General features: G+C 38.8%; 3 protein-coding genes across 5 annotated transcripts; 2 read left to right on the top strand and 1 right to left on the bottom strand.

Annotated features, from left to right (window-relative positions):
• Nucleotides 1-443: 443 nt before the first annotated feature.
• dnajc11a (DnaJ (Hsp40) homolog, subfamily C, member 11a) lies at nt 444-10,659 on the top strand. The gene is made up of 16 exons (XM_069660324.1): nt 444-515; nt 1,608-1,737; nt 1,872-1,945; nt 2,683-2,784; nt 2,904-3,032; nt 3,121-3,243; nt 3,377-3,450; nt 3,542-3,731; nt 3,844-3,929; nt 4,124-4,240; nt 5,196-5,351; nt 5,482-5,551; nt 5,804-5,861; nt 7,990-8,132; nt 9,785-9,914; nt 10,220-10,659. The coding sequence occupies exons 1-16, from the start codon at nt 444-446 to the stop codon at nt 10,243-10,245; spliced, it is 1,680 nt and encodes a 559-aa protein (XP_069516425.1). The 3' UTR covers nt 10,246-10,659.
• A 1,296-nt stretch (nt 10,660-11,955) lies between these two features.
• On the top strand, nt 11,956-16,301 carry LOC138589700 (F-box only protein 6-like). Its single transcript, XM_069660107.1, has 6 exons — nt 11,956-12,419; nt 12,758-13,010; nt 13,129-13,243; nt 13,320-13,415; nt 13,940-14,075; nt 14,173-16,301. The coding sequence occupies exons 1-6, from the start codon at nt 12,324-12,326 to the stop codon at nt 14,317-14,319; spliced, it is 843 nt and encodes a 280-aa protein (XP_069516208.1). The 5' UTR covers nt 11,956-12,323; the 3' UTR covers nt 14,320-16,301.
• Nucleotides 16,206-20,964, bottom strand: LOC138589701 (cell division control protein 42 homolog). 3 transcript variants are annotated; one of them, XM_069660109.1, is made up of 6 exons: nt 20,878-20,964; nt 20,156-20,296; nt 19,965-20,037; nt 19,758-19,867; nt 18,605-18,802; nt 16,206-17,751 (listed from the first exon to the last, which is right to left on the bottom strand). In XM_069660109.1, exons 2-6 carry the CDS (start codon nt 20,258-20,260, stop codon nt 17,662-17,664), a joined length of 576 nt encoding a protein of 191 aa, XP_069516210.1. In that variant the 5' UTR covers nt 20,261-20,296; nt 20,878-20,964; the 3' UTR covers nt 16,206-17,661. The 3 variants fall into 3 exon arrangements, with proteins under 3 accessions (XP_069516210.1, XP_069516209.1, XP_069516211.1); XM_069660108.1 differs by lacking the exon at nt 16,206-17,751 and adding an exon at nt 17,856-18,435; XM_069660110.1 differs by lacking the exons at nt 16,206-17,751; nt 20,156-20,296 and adding an exon at nt 17,856-18,435 and having other exon boundaries at nt 20,878-20,960.
• Between the last annotated feature and the right edge of the window lie 596 nt (nt 20,965-21,560).

The raw sequence follows: 21,560 nt of genomic DNA, 5'->3' as shown, positions 1-21,560 counted from the left end.
ACTACCGGACTTCAACGTTTACTTTGATATTGGAGAAATTAGCACTATTGAAATGAGGGTTTTTCTAAATGGGAATTCAACTGATCTAGATGTTTTATCATTTGAACATACTGATTATAATCTTAGTAAAGAATAGGATAATGAGTAAAAGATTAAAATAATTTAAAATGATCCTTCATTATGAAGATGTCACTTTTTTTTACAAACTTTACATGGAAACAAGTCGATTATCTTTAAGGAATTTACGCCCAATTCCTCATTCCATGGCCCAAAACGATAAACAATGGTTAATTTTAAACTTTAAGATGAAAAGATAACGTCAACAAGCACATGTAAACAGTTGTTGTGTAGTCGTTCATCCGAAACACAAGGGGGCGACAGAGTGCGCGTAGAACTCTTTGAGCTACGTAAATGACACGAAGAAGAGATGACCGGGTGTAAACATGGCGTCTGCCTTGGACGATGATGAGATCCTAAATGATGATTATTATTCCCTGCTTAATGTCAGAAGAGAGGTACATTATGCAGTTGTGATCTGTGTAGATGTTTGTGCGGCTGCATGTAGCAGTTATTCTGTGAACTTTCTCTGCCTGATCTTTAACCATTGCTCGTAAAATCACATGTAACGTTAGCTAGGTAGCTAGCCTGTGACCCTCGACATTGATTTCAGTGCTGTGACTCCTCGGCTGGATACTTTCAAGACATACAACAGGTTGTTGGGTTACGACTTTACTATCAGGAGTTGTCAGTTGATAAAGTAAGACATATCATTCTGGGTTACAGCGGTAATATGGGTGCTAACGTTACTGCGATCAAACTGCCACTTATTTTCAGTTTCTTAAATATCTCTTGGATTGTGCACAGTTGCTAACTAGCTAATGCTACAACTTTTCTTTAGCGTTGCATCATGAAACATTTAATTAGATTACGCTAATTTTTGGGGATAGGACTCTTTCGGTTTTGTAATTTTTTATTTGTGAAGCAGAGAAATTTATGTTGAATTTAAATGAGAACTTTAAAAAGAAAATGAACATACTGTACTACAGTGTGACTACATATGCTAAGATTAAAATCTCCATATAGTTTTACTTATTTTAAAGTGGGTGATCATTTACTGGTAAAATATAGGAAACTTGTGTTTACAGTGCAAACTTTTAAAAAGTAGAAGAAGAATCGATTAGGAAATGTTAAATCCATCCCATTATCCTAAACAGTGAAACACAATGTAATGTATTGGTCATTTTGTTTTTGATTTCATTCAAGCATGTTGCTTTAATAGTACACTAAATTACATGAAGGTGAATATGTACTCTTTACTATGATGAATGCAACATAGTTTATCTATAACAATCTAAATGTAAACTTAATTTAAGTCACAGCAGCAACTTTCTTTACTGAGTTGTTTTTCAAGTCAGTTCAATCAGCTGCGAGATATTTTAGCAGGGTTGGGAGACTGTATGAAAATCTAAAAAGTGTTGGATAATGAGTAAATTTAGTTGGTAGAAGTGGAGTTCTGCTGTCACTATATCATGCCGTGTGTTTTTCTTGTTGTTGATAACTTTCCCTGCAACTTTTCACATTTTCTCCATTTCATTGCTGCGCTTCAGGCGACACAGGATGAGCTGAAGGCGGCATACAGGCGATTGTGCATGCTGTATCACCCAGACAAACACCGGGACCCTGATCTAAAGCGTCAAGCAGAGCAGCTTTTTAACCTCGTACATGAAGCTTATGAAGGTAAGAAAAGCTTCGTGGAGCAACTCCTTTTAGAGCGTCACACGAGGCTTGAATGTTTTATGGTTTTCATTACAGTATTTAAAAACATAAACAATTCTGATGACTGATATTATTTCTTGTCTGTCTCTTTATAGTACTTAGTGACCCCCAGGCACGAGCTATCTATGACATCTATGGCAAGCGAGGACTCGATGTCGAAGGATGGGAGGTAAAATGTTTTTACTCTCATTAGGAAGGTAATGCTCGTGTGATGTGCATTTGCATCCATGGATTGCTGCTTCATTAGAACCAAGATTTACAGAGAAAGGATATTATCATTAAACATCTATCTCTTAGGAACACATTTACAGAAGCATTGCTTAGGTGGAACATTGTTTTAGCTTGGAAAGTTGAACAAATCTGTATATTTTTAAATGAGACACAACTAAAGATTTCGGTGTAGTTTAGACGTCTTTCAGCCATATTTCTATTATGGACCATGTGACTTTGAGCTGTGTTGAACATAAACTAGCAACACCAATTTCATTTGTTAAATGCCATTCGTGTTCTGATTAAAATTTCAAGAGAAGGAATTATGTGCACATAAGTTGTTCTCAGTATTCACTTTTTGGGTCTTGACATAAGAATAGCTTACTTATGAAAACATAGACAGTTAATCTTCATGTGTCAACCATACTGTACATAAGCATGATGCTTTGGCATTGGCACTGCATTCTTTACATGAGACATGCCAGTCCTTTATGGGATCGCTTTGTTTCACCTGCGTGAAATGTGGTAACCAAAACAAGTCATACTTCACTGTCCAAATATGACACTCCAATATGAATATTTTCAAAGACAGAATATATGGGAGTGTAAAGTTCTGGCTAAATTTCTCCTACTATAATTCTGCAGCCTGTGAAGCCCCCTTTTGCTGTGCATTCAAATCATATCTTCTTACTCCAGGTGGTGGAAAGAAGAAGAACTCCTGCAGAGATCCGAGAAGAGTACGAGCGTCTTCAGAAAGAGCGGGAGGAGAGAAGGCTTCAGCAAAGGACCAACCCAAAGGTATGTTCAGGGGAAGATAACGAGCTTCAAACAGACTCTAACTTCAAGAGTCATTTAGTGTCTTATTGCGTGCATCATTAAGGAGCAGAGTATCAATTCCTGAACCTGTTGTTTCGCAGGGAACGATAAGTGTGGGAATAGATGCCACGGACCTCTTCGACCGTTATGAGGAGGACTTTGAGGAAGCGGCGGGAGGTGGAGTCCCACATGTGGAAATCAACAAGATGCACATATCACAATCCATAGAGGTAATGGTGGACGTGGTGTTTACTCAACATGTGTAAGATTTTGGTGCTAATTCTTATTAAAGGACTCGTTTTATTTGTTCCACTTCAGGCTCCTCTCACCACAAGAGACACGGCCATATTGTCTGGCTCCTTGTCAACCCACAACGGAAATGGAGGGGGCTCGATCAACTTGTCCTTGAGAAGAGTCACCTCAGCTAAGGGATGGGGAGAGGTATGCTGATTTCCAACTGGGCACCACACACACTCTCCATCTTATAACATATTCTATAAATGGCACTCTTTTCTTTCTCTGTTTGCTGTGTAATTTTAAGATTTAAAACCTAATCTGTCGTCTGTGTTTACAGGTAGAGCTCGGTGCTGGAGACACCCAGGGACCTCTACTTGGAATGAAGATATTCCGCAACCTGACACCTCGATTGTATGTGTTGAAATGCAAGAGAAATCTGTGCTTTTTTTTAAAAAGTCAACATGAACAGCTTGGTGATTTTTCTTTTCCTTTTTTCGCCCAGCTTTGTGACAGCCCAGTGTGGGCTCCAGTTTTCATCCCGAGGGGTGCGTCCAGGGGTAACAACGGTCCTGGCCCGTCACCTAGACAAGAACACTATGGGCTATCTGCAGTGGCGATGGGGGATCCAGTCGTCTATGAACACTAGCATAGTCAGGGACACCAAGAGCAGTCATTTCACCTTCGCAATGCAGGTTAGCAGCCAGGAGTTATGTTTAACTTTAATGTTACCTGTGACACCATTATATCAACCGTTTGTTTGTCAGCGTTTGTGCCAAAATGATCATTTCCTCTTTGTCTCTGCAGCTTGGCATTCCTCACACTTTTGTGATGATGAGCTACCAGTACAAGTTCCAGGATGACGACCAGACGAAGATTAAGGGCTCAGTAAAGTACGCTGTCAAAGTGAAATACGTCTTATTTGTAGAATAAAATCATAAATCTATATTAAAGCTCCTGCTGGTGGTACAAAAGTGGATTGATTTAGTGTCGCTCTCTTTACATGACATCGTAACTGACTGCTCAAATCCACGTAAACTCTGACTGCAGGTAGAGAGGTGTATCAATTCTGTCTCTTATGTTACAGATCAGGTTTCTTTGGGACTGTAGTAGAGTACGGTGCCGAGAGGAAGATCAGCCGGCACAGCGTCCTTGGAGCCACCGTCAGCGTGGGAGTGCCCCAAGGTGTCTCCCTCAAGATCAAGTAAGCGCGACTCATTGCTCCAGTTTCCTGCTTTATGGAGGTTCTAGCGGGTTTTCCCTCCACATGAAATCCCATTGGAATCAAGACGTGACATCATGTCAACCAAGTTGTGTGCACTTATGTGGGGTAACTTTGAGGATGTAGACAGTACAGAGGATTGGTCCTAGGATATGAGTTTAAGCTTGAGCATGTACAGAATATATTTTGTCTCCATCTCAGACACTAAAGCCGCTTTCCCACTGGTCAAAAAACGTGTGTGGGAAAGGCTACAATCGGCATTCAGACCCGGGTCAAATGACTCTGCAGTAGACCCGGGTAATTATCGGCTCAGCTTCGATCGGCGTGCCGGCACGCTAATCTCCATCTCCTTTCCAGCGCGATGCTATGCTCCATCTGTAACTTCTGCGACTCCTCATCATCTCGGCTACAAATTCCGCCCGTCTCTGTCCGAGCAGCGCTCGAACATCGATCCAAGTTTGATAAACAGACTGAATGAGTAATAGATACAATAAAGATGTAACCACCGTAGCATTTTGACTGTTTACTAACCCTGTCTCCGGCGCGTTTGTGAAGTCAGACAGAGTGACAGAGCAGTAAAGTGACCGACGGGAGTGTACTCCACTGGCAATGGGAAAAGAGACATCTATATGCGAGTCTTCCCGCTTAAAGAGGTATAAAAGAAAATCATCAAAGGAAAAATTCACACAGGGAGCGATCAGCACAATCTTCACAGTACTGTTCATTCTAGTTTATGGGACGTATATTTACTTTTCCAAGCACATCTTTTAGCAGATGGCTTTAAGCAGACGAGGGAATACTCTGAACTTAAAATGTAACTACAGTATTCGGCCAATTTCAGATGGAAATTTCCAAAAATATCTCTTGGAAGAGCCAATCTAGCAGTCAGTTATTGGTCGTTTATATATCAATAATGAACCAATCTCTCTGTCTGCAGACTAAACAGAGCCAGCCAGACGTATTTCTTCCCCATTCACCTGACTGACCAGCTCCTGCCCAGCGCTGTATTCTACGCCACAGTCGGACCACTGGTTTTCTACCTCGCCATCCAGCAGCTTATTATCCGGCCCTACGTGCGGGCCCAGAAGGAAGAGTAAGAAAACCTTCACTTTAAGTTGGTTGTTTTATGTGAGAAGTGTTATTGGAAGTAGCACCGCATGCATTATTACGGCCAGATTTTTATGAGCTCATTTTATGTATCCATTTATCTTTGAACTCAACAGAGACTTGGAGAAGCAGCGAGAGAGCTCGGCCTCTAATATAGCCAAGAAGAAACAGGAGGCGGAGGCTGCTGTGAGTGTGTTACAGGCTTACTTGTTGCTGTGGTGCCAATCCGACATTGTGGTTCAGGATTAGATAACAGATGCAGGTATCGTAGGTGACTGTTGAGGAAAAGTCCCACGCTAGTCAGACAAGATGGGATTAGATTAGATGCTTAATCTTTTTGAAACACATTAGCTGAATCTATTTGATGTGAAATAATCTCTTTGTTTGTGTCCGTCTCCTTTCCCTTCCTCTGTTTGCCTTTTTTCTTTATCTCCAAAGGTTTTGCTCATGCAGGAGTCTGTGCGCAGGATTATTGAAGCTGAGGAGTCTAGAATGGGTAAGATCTGTAATGTTTGGGGATGACTTTATCATGGGAATAATGTTTTATAAACGGGTTCGGATATTTTTAGACACTAAGTTGTATGAAACACTTGCTAGTAGTGTAGTGGAAGCTATTAGCTCACTCACTGAGTCCCGTGGTCAGAGTTCTGGCCAGTTCAGAATGTAGAAAAAGTAGTTCCGGCGAGATGCCAGGGTCATGACACCAAAACGTTTTACCCTACAAAAACAACACACAGGCAATGGTGATCCATTTTCAACACAAAATCATGCACCCTTTTTTTGGCACTATTTTCTCTCTTGACAAATCCAGTATCACTACGCCTGCAGCAGGCCGGTTTCTCAGGTAAGCCGACCTAGTAGCTGTTTCACGTTGATTCTCACTGATTTGCGTCATCGTTGCGTCATGTCCGACTATGAAAGAGATGAGGAAGATTTACCTTTTACAACGGATCCAACGGGACAACTGTATGAACCTGAATATACTGATGCTGAACTTCGTCAGATGCGGGCACAGCCATGCTCGACAAAACGTGCATTTTCTTCTGTCCTGGACGTGTAAGGACAAGTTTTTTTTACCCTCGTCGCCTTGGTACCTATGTTCAAACCGACTGCAACAAGCCAAAGTTCTCTTAAGGGCACGATCCGTGTCAGGAAAACAATGAAATACATGGAATGTTTTTATCACTACAGCCAGGAAAATCACAAATACGCCCCATTTAGACATGTATTTTCCTTGGTGACAACAAACGTCGTCTCCCAAGTTACCAATTCCAGCGTGTTGTCTTTGAAACAGCTGATGAATCACGTCACCCGAGGAACCGGCCTGCTGCAGGCGTAGTGATACTGGAGATACAAGAGAAAATAGTGCCAAAAAAAGGGCGCTGTAATTGATAATCCTAGGACGAGGATTTTGTCACCATTGCTTGTGTGTTGTTATGTAGGGTAAAACTTTTTGGTGTCATGACCCTGGCATCTCGCCGGAACTACTTATTCTACGTTCGGAACCGGCCAGAACTCCGACCACGGGACTCTGTGAGTGAGCTAATAGCTTTGCATCCACTACACTACTAGCAAGTGTTTCATACAACTTAGTGATCCAAACTATCCCTTTAAGCTTCTGAAGTCGCTTACATTTTGAGCTGGCTTTCAGTCATTCAAGGATAAAAATGTTTGAATGTTGCTTATTTCAAAGATATACTGCCTAAATGAAACAAGGCTATTCCCTTTGTGGAGCACGTAGCGCTGCTGTTAAATTCCCTCCTGCTTATGAATTAAGAGTCTGCACGGCCAAAAAACCCGAAGCTGAGGCAGAATACACATTTTAGTGATCTTCTGGAGCTGTATTAGAAGACATCCTTTGTGACACTGATATTATCTTGAGTGATTTTGTGGAGATATGGGTGGCTTTTATTAAACACGGTTACAATTGAAAGGGGAAGTGCAGTTCAGTTGATTTTTTAATAACCCTCCAGCCTCTGTTTCGACTAGTGATAATTGGCGCTTTTAGTCTGCTTTTGGTAAGTGCACTAACAAAAGGCTCTCAGCAGACAGTATAATTTTCACATGGGGAAGTTTTTCAAGTGATAATTGGCTTATGACACCTGTCACTATAGAGGCTGCTTTCATTTTAGTATCATCAGAGGTCCCCTCGACTTTGCACTTGTAAAGTAACAGTTAATAGCAGTGTGTCTGTGCGTGTAATGACAGACACACAGCTGCTCTTCTTTATCCGGTGGACTACACTCTATGAAATGTAACGTCAGATGGATTTGTTTATGCAGCTCTCAATTAAAACTTAATGTGCTGTCTTTTTGTTACGTACTTGCAAAAACATTTCAACAAACAAGTCCCAAAAACTGCTTATTATAAAATATGTGACTAAAATTGCTGGGATGCATTATTTCACTTATTCGATGGTTGAAGGTGGGATCTGTGCTGGACTTTTAATCAATCAATCAATTCATCCAAAAATCTGTCTATTTTGGCCGTCCTTGATTTATTTTAAATCCTCAATCAAACTATGCAGAACATTTTGGTGACAAATTTTCTTTGAGGAACACATTCATACAAAATATTTCCCCGTTTATTCACACCTTTGTCCTCGATGCTGCTTCATAAACCAGGTCTCATTATCCTCAACGCCTGGTATGGCAAGTTTGTGACGGACAACAGTCGGAAACACGAGAGGGCAAAGGTCATTGATGTGACGGTGCCGCTGCAGTGTCTGGTGAAAGACTCTAAACTCATCCTAACTGAGGCCACAAAGGTAAGTAATGTAATCCAGTGCATGATTTCCAAACCCACGTTTTATTCAAAATCTTTTCTCAGCCCTGACCGATGTGGGATTTTTGAGACCAATACAGATCATGATTTTAGAGGGGAAAAATATACCACTGAAAGAGAAATAGATCTGTTAACGATTTTGCAATAATATGACTATGCAATGGTATGCAGACAACTTTTTTTTAAAGATTACTTTTTGGGCTTTTTATGCCTTTACCGAGAGAGAGGACAGTGGATAGTGTTGGAATCGGGGGAAGGTCTATAGTCTCTGTATATGTTCGCCAATTTAACCGCTGAGCTAAACCGCCCCCCCGGACAACTACTTTCTAAACAAATTACGTTTTTACAGAATATATAAATTATATGTACGTCGTGAACCAATTTTAGTGGAGTCATAGCGCGCTCTGCTGGACAAACCAGTGACACTATATCTTAATCAACCAAAGCATTTTATTATTTATTATTTATTTAATTTTTTAATTATATGTTATTTAAAATAAAGTTTTTAGATTGGCACATATTGAAAAACATTTAGCCGATACTGATATATCTGTGTGACCAATATCGGCCAACCTGTATATCGGTCTGGCTGCAGGCGTAGAATTAGGTAGGCACGGTAGGGACACGTCCTTTACCAATATGCAGAAGTAACTGTTGCACGTTCAACCTGCGGAGGAGTCGTGCGTATGAGACAGCCATCACTCAAGCCAGTCTACAGTTCAGGTCATACACTTGGCTAAACTGCACTCGCGCCGAGTTAATGTCATAGCATTACATCAAGCTTTTTTAGGGAATCATCGAGCATTCAGGCATAATTAAAGCGTTGTTTTATCGGTGGAAAATATCGGCGGAAAAATGTCATATCTGCCGATGCCGATATGTCATTTTCAGGCCATAATCTGCAGATACCGATAACATGCCGATAAAATCGTGCATCCCTAGTTTCAAGCATTTATTAAACAATAATAATTTGTCATATCATGATTCCTTTATAAGGCAGGGAGAGTGCAGATGAAGAAATAATTTTGTCCTCACTCTCTGTCAACTAAACTACTCCGAGATATAATAAAGACATGAATAATCACATTTTAAATCTTGAATGAATAGAATTTTTATATTGAGTTTAAAAGATATCTATTTTTTATATTTTAGTTTAAACCATGATGTAGCAAATAAAGTGTTTGACACTCTTAAATTCTTTAATGTTATTGTATACAATAATGCAATATAAATAAAGTATTTGCCCAACATATAAAATATATATAGATGGTAAGATAAGATAATGCTTTATTCATCCCACAACTGGGAAATGTACAGTGTTACAGCAGCACAGTGGATAGTGCAACTTTACAATAAAGGGCATATAAAAATAAGTAAGTAAACAAGTGTAACCTAAAAAATATGTACAGAACTAATAAGATAAGTGAATAATGTATCATAAATACACAACAGACAACATGCAAAAGAGTACAGCATGAATGAACAGATGGACCACCTGATGTAACAATAGAAGAGAAGTATTGCACATGTTGAGAAGAAGTACACATACAGTTTGAAACTGCATCTCAGTGTTAAAAATCTATGTCCTCAAACTTCTGTATGATGACTCAGCGTGACCTCGTGTTGTCTTTCCAGTCAGGACTCCCTGGCTTCTACGACCCCTGTGTGGGGGAGGAGAAGAGCCTGAAGGTGCTGTATCAGTTCCGCGGAGTCATGCATCAAGTCCTGTCAGGAGACACCGAACCACTCAGGATACCAAAGCAATGTAAGTCTCTCGTTGTATACATCACAGTGACTACCACCTTTTAGGGATTTGGCTCAAATTAACTTTAGCACTCAGCTCCTTAAGTGCAGGTTTTATGATTTTGGTAGATACTATATTCTCTTGAGCTGCCTAACCTGGACCCGTTTCAACAGGGAGAATTTACTTAAACCCTAAACCTTTGTCGATGCGTTTGATGCAGTGTATCTTAGAACGTATTTAATCAGCACTCGGAGAACGTCTTTTTAGCTACGTTACCTGCCAACACTTCTATTTCTGACTCCTTTGTTCTTGTCTCCACCGTGCAGCTCACAGGATTGACGCCGACACATAAGGGACACCTCGCTGACCAAAAAGACTCATCTCTCAGCTGTTCGTCGAAAGGGGGATAAACTTGTTTTAGATACGACATGGATTGAGGTCCTTGTTACTCAGAAGTTGTGCATTTAACTTTTGTCTTTATATTCATTTATATATGCAGAGCAGGGTAAAAGCATCTCAGACTGGATTGGTCATTATTCAGTATCTATGGACAGGAGTGCGGCCTGCTCGAAATTATAATGTGACACGAAAATCAATGGCTACCATCATGTTTCCCAGGTCATCTTTCCTGCTTGGTATCCATTTATTTTTGGTATGGCTTGTAATTTATGATAAAGTTCTATGTACTGTATTGTACACAAACTGCAGTGCCTATGTGATTGAAGACATGAATGCACCTCTGTTTATTTTGCCATATTATTAAAGTCAGTCTCTCTCATGTTGTTTAAACATTTTGGTAATTTTTTTCCAAAAATAAGTTTTGTGTCTTTTATTAAATGTTTCTGATTGTTTCGGTTTAACTTTGGCCATGCTTCATTGTTCATTGTCTTTGAAGCAAGAAGCACTGAAATGTGTGAATTTGAACAATAACTCAAATGTGGATTTTTTTTTTAATGTATTGGACATGGCAATCATCTTCAGTTAATTGTTTTCCAACTATTTTGTCAGACTTACTGTTTGGTCTTTTATTTTGAAGGTCTTCTTTCTTTGATCATTTCCCTGATCTGGGTGGGAGATTACCTTCACTTAATATTAATTTAAAACAGACGGAGATTGTTCAACCGTGCCTTTTCACGAATCATAAAGAGTGGGTCATGCAGTACTTCATTTTTAAACTACATTAGTTTGACAAGTTCTTCAACTAGTCAATTTTATGTTGATCTCCTTTATTCCAAGATAACTGAATCACATGGTTAAATCAATCATCAAACCAGATGATCGACAGAATTAAGTTTGTGTTTGAAGAGGATGTTGATCTGGGGTATATGACAATAGTATGGCAACTGTTGATCCAAGATTTTAACAATTAATCGTACTGTTGAACTGTCTAAGACAGCCCCTCTCATGTCCTTCTTTGTAAAAATGAAGCAATTTCACTTGAGCTTCTCTAAACTTGAGTATCATTAATGCAAACATTCAGTCAGTCAACTGTTTAAGAGTTAATCTCACTATATTTAAAATTCAAATCCAACAAGTTAAACACAAAGAAAATGCATTTTTGAAATGCAAGCAAGGTCGAAATGTGTTGTGTTATGTGTTCCTTTGCAACTTGTGTTTAGTTAACAGTGATGAATGACTTCAATGGGGTGTTGTCTTTATCAACTCTTTGATGTTAAGTCAGCTGATGGATAAGACACATTTACAAGTTGATCAATTGCATTCTTGGTCGGATGATTATGATGATCCCATCAATTATAAAATAAGATATTCAAAGGAATTTAACAGTCTTGTTTGAAAAACATATAAATACACTTATTGTGATAATGATGTACATAACATTATGATGTACATGACATTATTTTAATGTGGCCCGAATACTCCGTCGTACTACTCACTGGAGCGCCATTAATAGCGTTGTGTGTTTTTTTCGAATAAGCAGCATAAAAACTACGATAGAACGTAAATCGATTGAAAATGTAGGCAAATAATGGCACCTCCGGCTTTCCATAGCGCAACTGCTAACTCCGCCCACGCTCCTTACGTCAAGTACGGATATCTTGGCGTGAATGACGAGCCTTGGTCAACTGACAAAACTGTCTTTTGGAAATTAGTGACTCATGGACTGTGTATAAACAGCGGTAAAACAACGTGACTTTGAATTAAGATAAATAAGTGTTAGTTTGTAAAATATAGGCTTAACGGTAACAGTGGTAGCTGCTTTTACTTCTCCTTATATGTCAAAGTCTTTTCCTCGAATCGCACTTCCGTGTTGTGTATTTACTTGAAATATATATCTGCGGCCGTAAACGTGATTTGTAGCTATAAAAGCCATTACATAAACTTTTATCTGAGCCAAGATGACCAGAGGAGATTGAGTACAACTGGCTGTATTGCTAAAGAAAACGCCTGAAGCCTGGGTCTTTCCCAGGCATGAAGAGGAAAGCTAAAGCTATGGGTGCAACTCAGAGCTCAGATTCAGTCCCAAAGCGGACTGTGACTTCGGTACCTTCAACATCAGAGGAAGATGTAAGTGCTTTATACGAGTCGTAAAATATTTGCCTCTGTATGACCTCTACAGCCTGCCTGTAGCATGCAGAAATTTGAAGTAATTACTTGTTGCAAGTTAAATAACACATGGAGAGGACTACTCCACTCCACTTGTCAATCACTACATTGAATTGAAAGAAAAGACACAACTGAGCATCAACGTAGCCTCAAAAGAAGGTGTTTTAAAGCTTTGTGTATTTATATTTATGTAGGTTAGTTGAGGCTAAGCAGTGGAAGGCATTGGTCAAAAGTCACTGCTTGAAATAAACACATTAACCAAAGTTTGAGCTCAACTGTGTCCTGTCTCTTCTTTTCAGTTGTTCCCTGCTGTTCCCCTCGAGATCCTTGAGGAGATCTTCCTGAACCTTCCTCCACATCAGGTGGTTTCGATTTGTCGGTTAGTGTGCCATCAATGGAAAGAAGTGGCTGACAGTGAGTCTTTGTGGATCGAGAGATGTAGAAGAGAAGGATACCGCATCCATGGTGCCTCCAAAATACCCCAAGATTGGAGGTTGTTTTACTTCCTGTGCAAGAAGAGAAGAAATCTTCTTAAAAATCCAAGAGGAGAGGGTAAGAAACCGCAAAACTGAAGTTTACTCAAAATGTGATGGCGTAAAGGTTATTTATTGTCCTGTTGAACAATAAATTTGCCTACTTTGTCTCACACTACTTGTCCTTGTTTTTATAGAGAAATTGAGGAATTGGCAGATAACTGACAATGGCGGTGATAAATGGAAAGTAGAGGGGCTCATGGTGCCACATCCAAATGAGATCATCCAGAAAAACTTTGTGACCTCTTTCGGGTAAGTATTAACTAGCAGTGGTCTGGAAAAGAAATGACAATTGTGGATTATCTAAAACGCTTACTGTTTACTGCAGAACATGCCGGAAGACGCAGATGATTGATTTGACGGTGGAGGGCTACAACCCATCATTTATGGATCACTTCCAGCCGGACATCAAAATCTCTGATTGGTGAGAAGAAGAAAAACAGTCTCAACAGTTCTAATTCCTAAATTTATGTTACATTGAATTAGTCACAAACACAATCCTCATTCTTATTTTGCTGTGGTGAAATCCTTGTAAGTAATACTAAAATGTGATATGAATATTTCATTTGAAGCATGCATTTTATCTGCTACAAAACATTGGAGATCTAAATTTAAGAAATGGTTCTTTAAAGATTGATGGACGATTATATCTAAAACATTTAACTAGAACCATATTTAACATGTTCAATGCTTTAAAATCCAGCAATCAAACTAAATAAGTGCTTAATTTACATCGTAGACTTATTTTAAAAACTTTGTTATATGTTAATTACTGTCCAAAATAAATTGTAGTCTCTCTGCAACACAAAAGTAATTGCTGTTTGATGGATTTCGTGCTGCTTTAGCTTTTAACCAAAAGACAAACAAAGCATATTAAAAATATGTCAGAAAGCTGAAAAACTCACCCATGGTTTAACCAGTTGCTGATCCCTGTTTTTGTTGTAATAGGTACGCACCACGATGGGATTGTGGCAGCGAGTACGAGATCCGTGTAGAGTTGCTGAACCAAAGAAAGAGGCCTGTCCAGACGTTCGCTCCTGAGACGATTTTCTTTGAGCAGTGGAACGATCAGAAATGGAATCAGGTACAAAGCTTAAGGACTTAATTAATATGTTGAAGTTTAGAGGAGGAACAAAGCCAAGAAAGACTAATTAGTTTGTTTTTTTTGGTTTTGTTTTCAGATGACTCATGTTTTCAAAAACTATGGACCAGGAGTGAGATACATCCGTTTTACTCACGGAGGCAAGGACACACAGTTCTGGGCGGGTTGGTATGGAATCCGTGTAACTGACAGCAGTGTCGAGGTTTGTCCAGCAGGGGGCACATAGCTCTTTCGGATTCCTCGAATCCCTGCTTCCTGCCTACGCCTGAAATTGCAAAATTGCACAAATGCTAATTTGCCTTTTGTAATCTGCAGTCATTATACCTGTTAAAGCAATCTTTCTTTAGCTAATCAGCTATTTTTACTGTGTGTTCATCAGTTTGTTCGTGTCTCAAACTAATCTCAATGGAGTTTAAAAAGAAGATATAGATATATATTAAGTATGCTTCTGTGCAATAAAGGTCATGACTTAAGAAAATGGAATTGAAAATGTTGAAAAGAGCTGTTTTAAATTATGCAAATCTTAAGAGACCCTTTTAAAATAGTAATCAGTTATTAAATGTATGATGCTAACATTTAAATGCTATTATTTTTACCATTAACCGCATGCTGCTAAGAGTTTTTACAGTTCATATATCTGCATTAGCCTCCGATACTGCCTAAAATGATCAGCATAACTAAGTAGACCTTCAAAAAATCAACTGGTTTCAGGTAAATTATTGTGACGATTACAACAGTTTGATGCTAGCAGAGAGTCATGTGTCAGAAAAAGGCAGCTCGAAACACTGACGATTTAAAGTCTATAAGTATCTAAAAACTGGATACAAAAACTGTCAAAAAGTAATTGAAGTCACTCAAGAATGAGTTGAGAAAAGTAGGATCTGATGCAACAAGGTTTGTTGAGTCCAAGAATAGAACTACAATTAACCTTAGTGTTAGAAACTGAATAGGTTCACACAGAGCTTGGTCTTATGTTCCCTTAGGACGCCCCACCTGTTGCAGGCTCACAGATGCACAGAAACTCTCATTTTTTAATATCAATTCTCTGTTTATTTTTAACCGTGTCAACAAAACTGTCATTTGGTAACTAAATGCCATGTTTCTCTTTTGGCTGGATTTTACCTGTGTAAAAACCCCTGCTGGTGGAAACTACCATTTAGGAAAGCACCTAACTCGTGACACGGTTATTTCTGACCAGACGACAGAGTGGATTTTTAAAAAATCATAAAACAAATCATTTTACAGCATAAAGCACATTGATTGTGTTTTTCACACAGAATTTAAGTTCTTAATTCTGATATGATTTACTTTCACATTCGAGTTACACAAACTCTGAGAATTTTTCCAACAGTAACATGTGAGTCAAAGCTAGCAAACTGTTTTTTATGGCAATAGTACCGGAGGGGTACTCGATATCGGTCAATACTCAAGTGTAGGTATTGGAATGGGCATCAGGAAGGGAAAAAGGGTATCTGAACATCTCTAATCCGGCTGCTACTTTGTGAGGTTTACGGGAAGTAAAAATATATCTCTTTTCCCAAAGAACCTCATACATGTCTTTGCATTAGGGTTAGTTGTTTCAGTACCAACGAGACATTATGGTTCCTGGCAGTGCAATGCAGTTTGTCACTTGGAGAAAAGCCATTTAAAATAAGTTTACATTTCAAAAAACATAATGAAAAACTTACACTTGCCCTGGATGGAAATCCCTTTCCTTCCAGTGTTTGCATATACCAATTGGTCATGGAAATTGTGAAGCCGGATACCATAAAGTATCAAAGCAGCTCGGCACACAACAGGTGGACAGGTAATGACAAAAGTGAAGTTTAATGAAGCTACCAACAGGTGTTATGCAATTTCTGACAACATCCAGGATAAGGCCAGATAAATACTATTGTAATACTATGGCACTGTTTCATAAGACAGCCTTAATAAAGGTCTTATTTGCACTGCTCTGTAATGTGTAGGATGTGATGTTGAAAATGAGTATGAAAAACTGTTTTATGTAATTGAAGTATGTATTTACAGTTCTCCTTCATCTTCTATGACAAATGTATGCGAGTTCAGAACCGTTATTGACCAAACCATGAAGTAAGACAACAACATGATGTATTTTGAAGTTAGGTTTATTCATAATACTGGTTTACTGTGATGCAAGATACATTTTGATGTCAAATTGAATAAAAATCCAGACACTCCTTCACGTAACATGTTCCTTGTTAATTCAATTTCTGCGTCATCTCAGCTTCTCCAAATCTTGGTATCAGTAATGCACACATTGTATTCAGTCAATAAGTTAGGAGTTATTCTCACTATATTTACAAATTCAAGCCCACCATTGGAGCATGGATATGGTAAAAGACAAATGCAAATAGTGCTCGTTCAGTCACTCAAACATCTTCACAGGGTCTTAATCTAAACATAGCATTTTATAAGAACTGTCACAACATGTTCCGATCCGACTTAATGATGCTGCAGTTTGGCTGCAAGTACGATCAGCTTACAAAATACTTCATTAGCCTCGGGTTATAGGCTGAATGCTCCTGCAAAGTTCAGCTGTTGCAACTTTTGACAAGCATTCAGGACAAATATCACCATGTTTACTCACTTGTAAGAAAAAAAAAAAAAAAGGTAAAGTAAATGACTGGCCAATTGCTTTGCTCCAACTCTTTGCATTTTGCTACTTACAATAATAGTAGCTATTTGACATAGTTTATCACAATTAGAGTGTTAACATTATATTTAAAACTTCGGCTGCTCCTGTGGATCTCTGCTGTGACAAATGTCAATTTATACCTTTTTTTTGCAAACTAAAAATGCAGCAGTGCATAGCCTAGAAATGTCATTACGTCAAATATTTTTAGATATGCAGGGAGGCTATGTTGTCAGGAACATTTAAATTGTGATTTTTTTTTTTTAAGGAAAGTGTTGACGTTGAGAAATGCGTCATTCTCTAAAATAATGAATGAAAAACTAAATATTTTACTTCTGTGACGTTAGCAGAATTTATATTGCTCGATATTCCACCTGTGATGCAGGCATGATGTGTCAACCAAAGGCAGTCTCGTGTGCTCGAGTTAAACACAAAGTGTAACTCCTAAACTTTAAGGGTACCACAAAACATTTGTTGTAATCAAGAGCAAAAGAGCATCTTCACTAACTTTTCATGATCAGCTTGTTTGTGTTTTCCTGGACAGTCCATAAAACAGTGCCGTTTAAATACCATTTCGTAGTTCTTTTAGAAAAGCACTTTGCACAAAGAACTTTAACTCTTCTGTGGTAAACTGAAAGTTATTTCATGTCACCTACAGTTCGTGATCTATTAAGTATTCAGTGTTTACATTGTGTAAGGCCATTTCAGTGGCATCAAATCATCACAAACAGCATTAAATGTTACTCAAATCCTAAAATAATCTTAAACACATTGAATATGTATTTAGGTTAATTCAGTCAGAAGGCAAATATTTCATGATACCTTAATTCATGTTGGAATGTGCTTGTGCAGCAAACCTCTTCAGTACTGCTAACCTAGATTTGGAAACTGGTGTGGAGACGGCTGCGACGAAACTTAGAGCAGAACACATTTACGTCTTTTCTTAGGTTCGGGGGGCTCCAGGGCAGCCAGTATTGCCTCATCAAACACATTCTTTAATCCTTTCTGTGGAAATAAAACATTTATATTCAAAAACAGGGCTATATTCCAAATACAAATTAACATCTTCAGGGAACTACGGGCAGAAAACGCTGAGTAGAGAGTAAGCAGGGCGATCAAAATTATCCTTTATTCAAATAACATTACACAAGACTCTCTTCATAATCAGCTTGTCTGAGTAAAGACAAAAGCCCATGAAAAAATTCTGATGCTGCAGTAGAAAAAATGTTATTACTGTCTAGGACAGAATTTAGCATACATGCTTTATAGGATACAACCGATTCTGAAGAGCTCGATACCGTGATAATAACAAAATGTCAAGTTAAAAAACAAACGCAGTCAGGTACTGTTACACAGACTTGCACGCAAGGTGCTAACAGCAGAAAGAACTAAGGTTGGCACTCTTGTTATATCAGGCAGCATGGATAATTGTGATTAGGCCAGCTTTTAAAGAAAACACACATGAACAGAAGGGAAAATGTTAATGGCCACCAAGTTTTTAGAGTTTAAAAGAGTGCTGTTGTTATTTCAGTGACAGACATCTCTTTACAATTATTAAGCAGCAGATGATCGAGAGGCAAAGCAAGATGCAAGAAGACATCAGAACAAACAGCATTTTCTCTTTCTTTGAGTTTCAGGGGGCTCTAAAGCGGCTAGGATAGCCTCATCAAATACGTTCTTCAGTCCCCGCTACAGAAAGAGGAAGGGAAGGGGGAAAGACAGGCACACAACACAGTTAGATGGAGGTTTAAGCCAAATGCTGTTAGCAAAAGACAAGGCAAAGTTTTTCCACCCTTGTTAGGAAACATATTTAAACACACGCATGCCGCACATGTTATAATTTAACCGGAGATCTTACCTGTGTTAGGGCGGAGCACTCAACATATTTGACTGCCTTAAGGTCACGGGCAAGCTTTTCTGCTGTCTCGGGGGTTATTGGCTTCTGTTTGTTCTTGGCGAGCTTCTCCACTGTGGAGGGGTCATCGCGCAGGTCGATCTGAGTGCCTACCAACAGGAACGGGGTCTTGGGACAGTGGTGGGTTATTTCGGGAACCCACTAAAGGAAAAAATAAAAAAGTGTTTAGGGTTCATAAAGCATTAAAATAATAAAGACAATTCAGATGAAGAATGTTGGTTGGTGACAGGATGAACAGGGTTTTTTGGATGGAAGATATAAGAAAGAATGATTAACTTCAAATCAACAATGTGACACTTTCATTTTGTGTAAACAAAGCTACTCCTGACCTCTTTACTGACACTGAGCGGTGTGTAACGAAGCAAATTTGACATACCCTGGCTGTGTTTGCAGGTCACAAAGAAGGATTGGTATTCTTTGAGAGTACACCAGTTAAAATCTCATCACAGTAGGCTTACAATAACCTCAGTTGTCATCCTGCCAAACTTGTTAAGTAAAGGATCAACCCTTCACATGTATATTTATCAGTGGTAAATGTGCACATATACATGTGTATTGTCTGTACTTGTAGATGTCTGCATGTTCATGTTATTTACTTATAAGCATTCAGTTCCATTTATTTATTAACACATTTTCTCTTTTGATGTGAAATTCAAATATCAACAAAATTATATTCATTTTTTTTCTATAAATTCTTATAATTTAAGACAGAAAGAGAGAGAGAGAGTTCCAAAAATAAAATGCAAACCATCCAGTGCCAAGCAAGATATTCTGAAATGCCTCAGGAAATACATTTTGCATATCAGCAGGCACAACTGAATCTTATTCCTAAAACTTAGATTCGTAAAACCAAGATGTTTTGTTTTACAAATCTTTAAAACAGGTAGCAAGGAGCAGAAATACTGGACAGAAATACTTAATACAACTCAATTTAATTTGATTTAGTCTGTCATGTGTACACCTTAACTCCTCCAATTACACAATAAAACAGAGCAGAGTACTACAAATTTAGTTTGCCATAAACGGAGAGGAGATGTTGTTGTAACATTTGCAGGTGAGCAACTCCATTGCTTTAAGAAACACACTTTGTACTTACCTTCTCTTTAACATTCTCAAACGAGGAGGGTGAAACAACTGAGAAACAGACTAAAAACACGTCTGTCTGTGGGTAGCTTAGTGGTCTTAGCCGGTCATAATCTTCCTGACCTATAGAGAAACCACACCACAAAAATGCACTTACAGTGTGAAACCCCAATTATTGTACCTTGGTCAGTTAGGAATTAAGAATGAAACATTATCTTACCTGCTGTATCAAATAAGCCAAGGGTGTAGGGTTCACCCCCGATCATTACAGTTACTGCATAGTTGTCAAAAACCTATGATGGAAGAATGCAGGCATTTATTAGTGCGTCTAAGAGTAGTTTTATTATCTTGAACAAAGTGTGACTGACTGTCAGCATGCATGAGACTGAGAAACACACAAAAATGACTTACTGTTGGTACATATTCAGAGGGAAATTTGTTGGTGGTGTATGAAATCAATAGGCAGGTTTTACCCACGGCTCCATCACCCACCACCACACATTTGATAGTCTGCATCTTTGTGCTTTCTGACACTGCTGACAACAACGTTGGCTGCGTTGGAGAGTTGATAATACATTAGACATTTTAAATTGTACAGATACAGTAACATTAACCCTGGTATAATCCTAGAAAATCTAAGAGTTCACTCTTATCAACTTAAATGGCAGCTTCATAAAGTAAGGTGGTCAAAATGTTTTTATTTTTCTAGCATTACCCAGTTTACTGTCACGCCCCATCGCCAAAACTGTCTCCAAGCTAACGTTAGCTAATGACAACGTTACTCACTTGCTTATTCTCTGTAAACCTGGCATGCTTTAGTGTTTATATGCAAGGTAATGGGTAAATAAGAAAGTGTGGCTCTGTTTACTCAAGAAAGGGCAACAGTTTAGGGTGGAAATGTGTTTATGTATTGGTAGGCAAACTAAGCTGACGCCGTGCTAGCAATCACTGGACTAAGCTAGGTAGTCAGCTAGCTTAGCAGTCGGCCGGCTAACACTACGTTGTAAACTAACGCTGGCTTAGCTGCTTTGCCAGAGTTCCAGAGAACAGGACGAAGCTTGAAAACAATATACAACTTGTAATTCGTATCTAACTTCAAACAGGGATGTCAGAAAATGTTAAGAGTAACGTACCAATGTCCCACCGTATCCCTGGTAGTTAACGTTAGCTGTCTTTTTCGCCGGGCGTTGGCACCAGCGAGCAGCAACTTGCTACAGACAGTGAGAAGCTGAGCTTCAAGTCCCGACTTCCGCTACGACTATCAAGCTAGACAGAATAATACCGGATATCACCTTCAAAGTAAAACACTTTTAGCATGCGTTTCAAAATCTGACGCTACATATGACATATAATAGGTATTAAAGTAGATATCTAGACACATACAAGATTAAAGCTAACGTTGTTTGCTTGATTTTTTCATGAATGATGTTTAGATTTAATTTATTCTGAGGAGTTTTCACTTTCACGTGCTTTTACTTTGAAAGGTATTTTTCTCTAGGTATGATGGCTGTCTTGACACGAGTTGATGCGAGAGGTTCCTGCGGCAGAGGCGGTGACGTCACCTGCTTAATTCCTCACACCCACAGCTAAACGCAAACGCAAACTCTACCTCTACAACTGCACACCTACAGGTAAAAGGAAGAAGAAATGGGGATAACAAAGATGTTCTTCACGTTAGGCAGAACTGGCTCTAGTATAAGATAAGAGATCTTATACTAGGACATAAGAGATAACATTTTTGTGTCAGAAGAAAGGTGATGAGTGGTAGACGCAGCAAAGTAGTTAAGATTGTTAAGTGGACAATAGCTAAAGCAAA

This window comes from Semicossyphus pulcher, unplaced genomic scaffold (assembly GCF_022749685.1).
Source record: "Semicossyphus pulcher isolate SPU_LCO1_2020_fin unplaced genomic scaffold, fSemPul1.0.p SCAF_13, whole genome shotgun sequence".
NCBI classification, from domain to species: Eukaryota; Metazoa; Chordata; class Actinopteri; order Labriformes; family Labridae; genus Semicossyphus; species Semicossyphus pulcher.
This window is presented reverse-complemented; position numbering and strand designations above follow the sequence as displayed.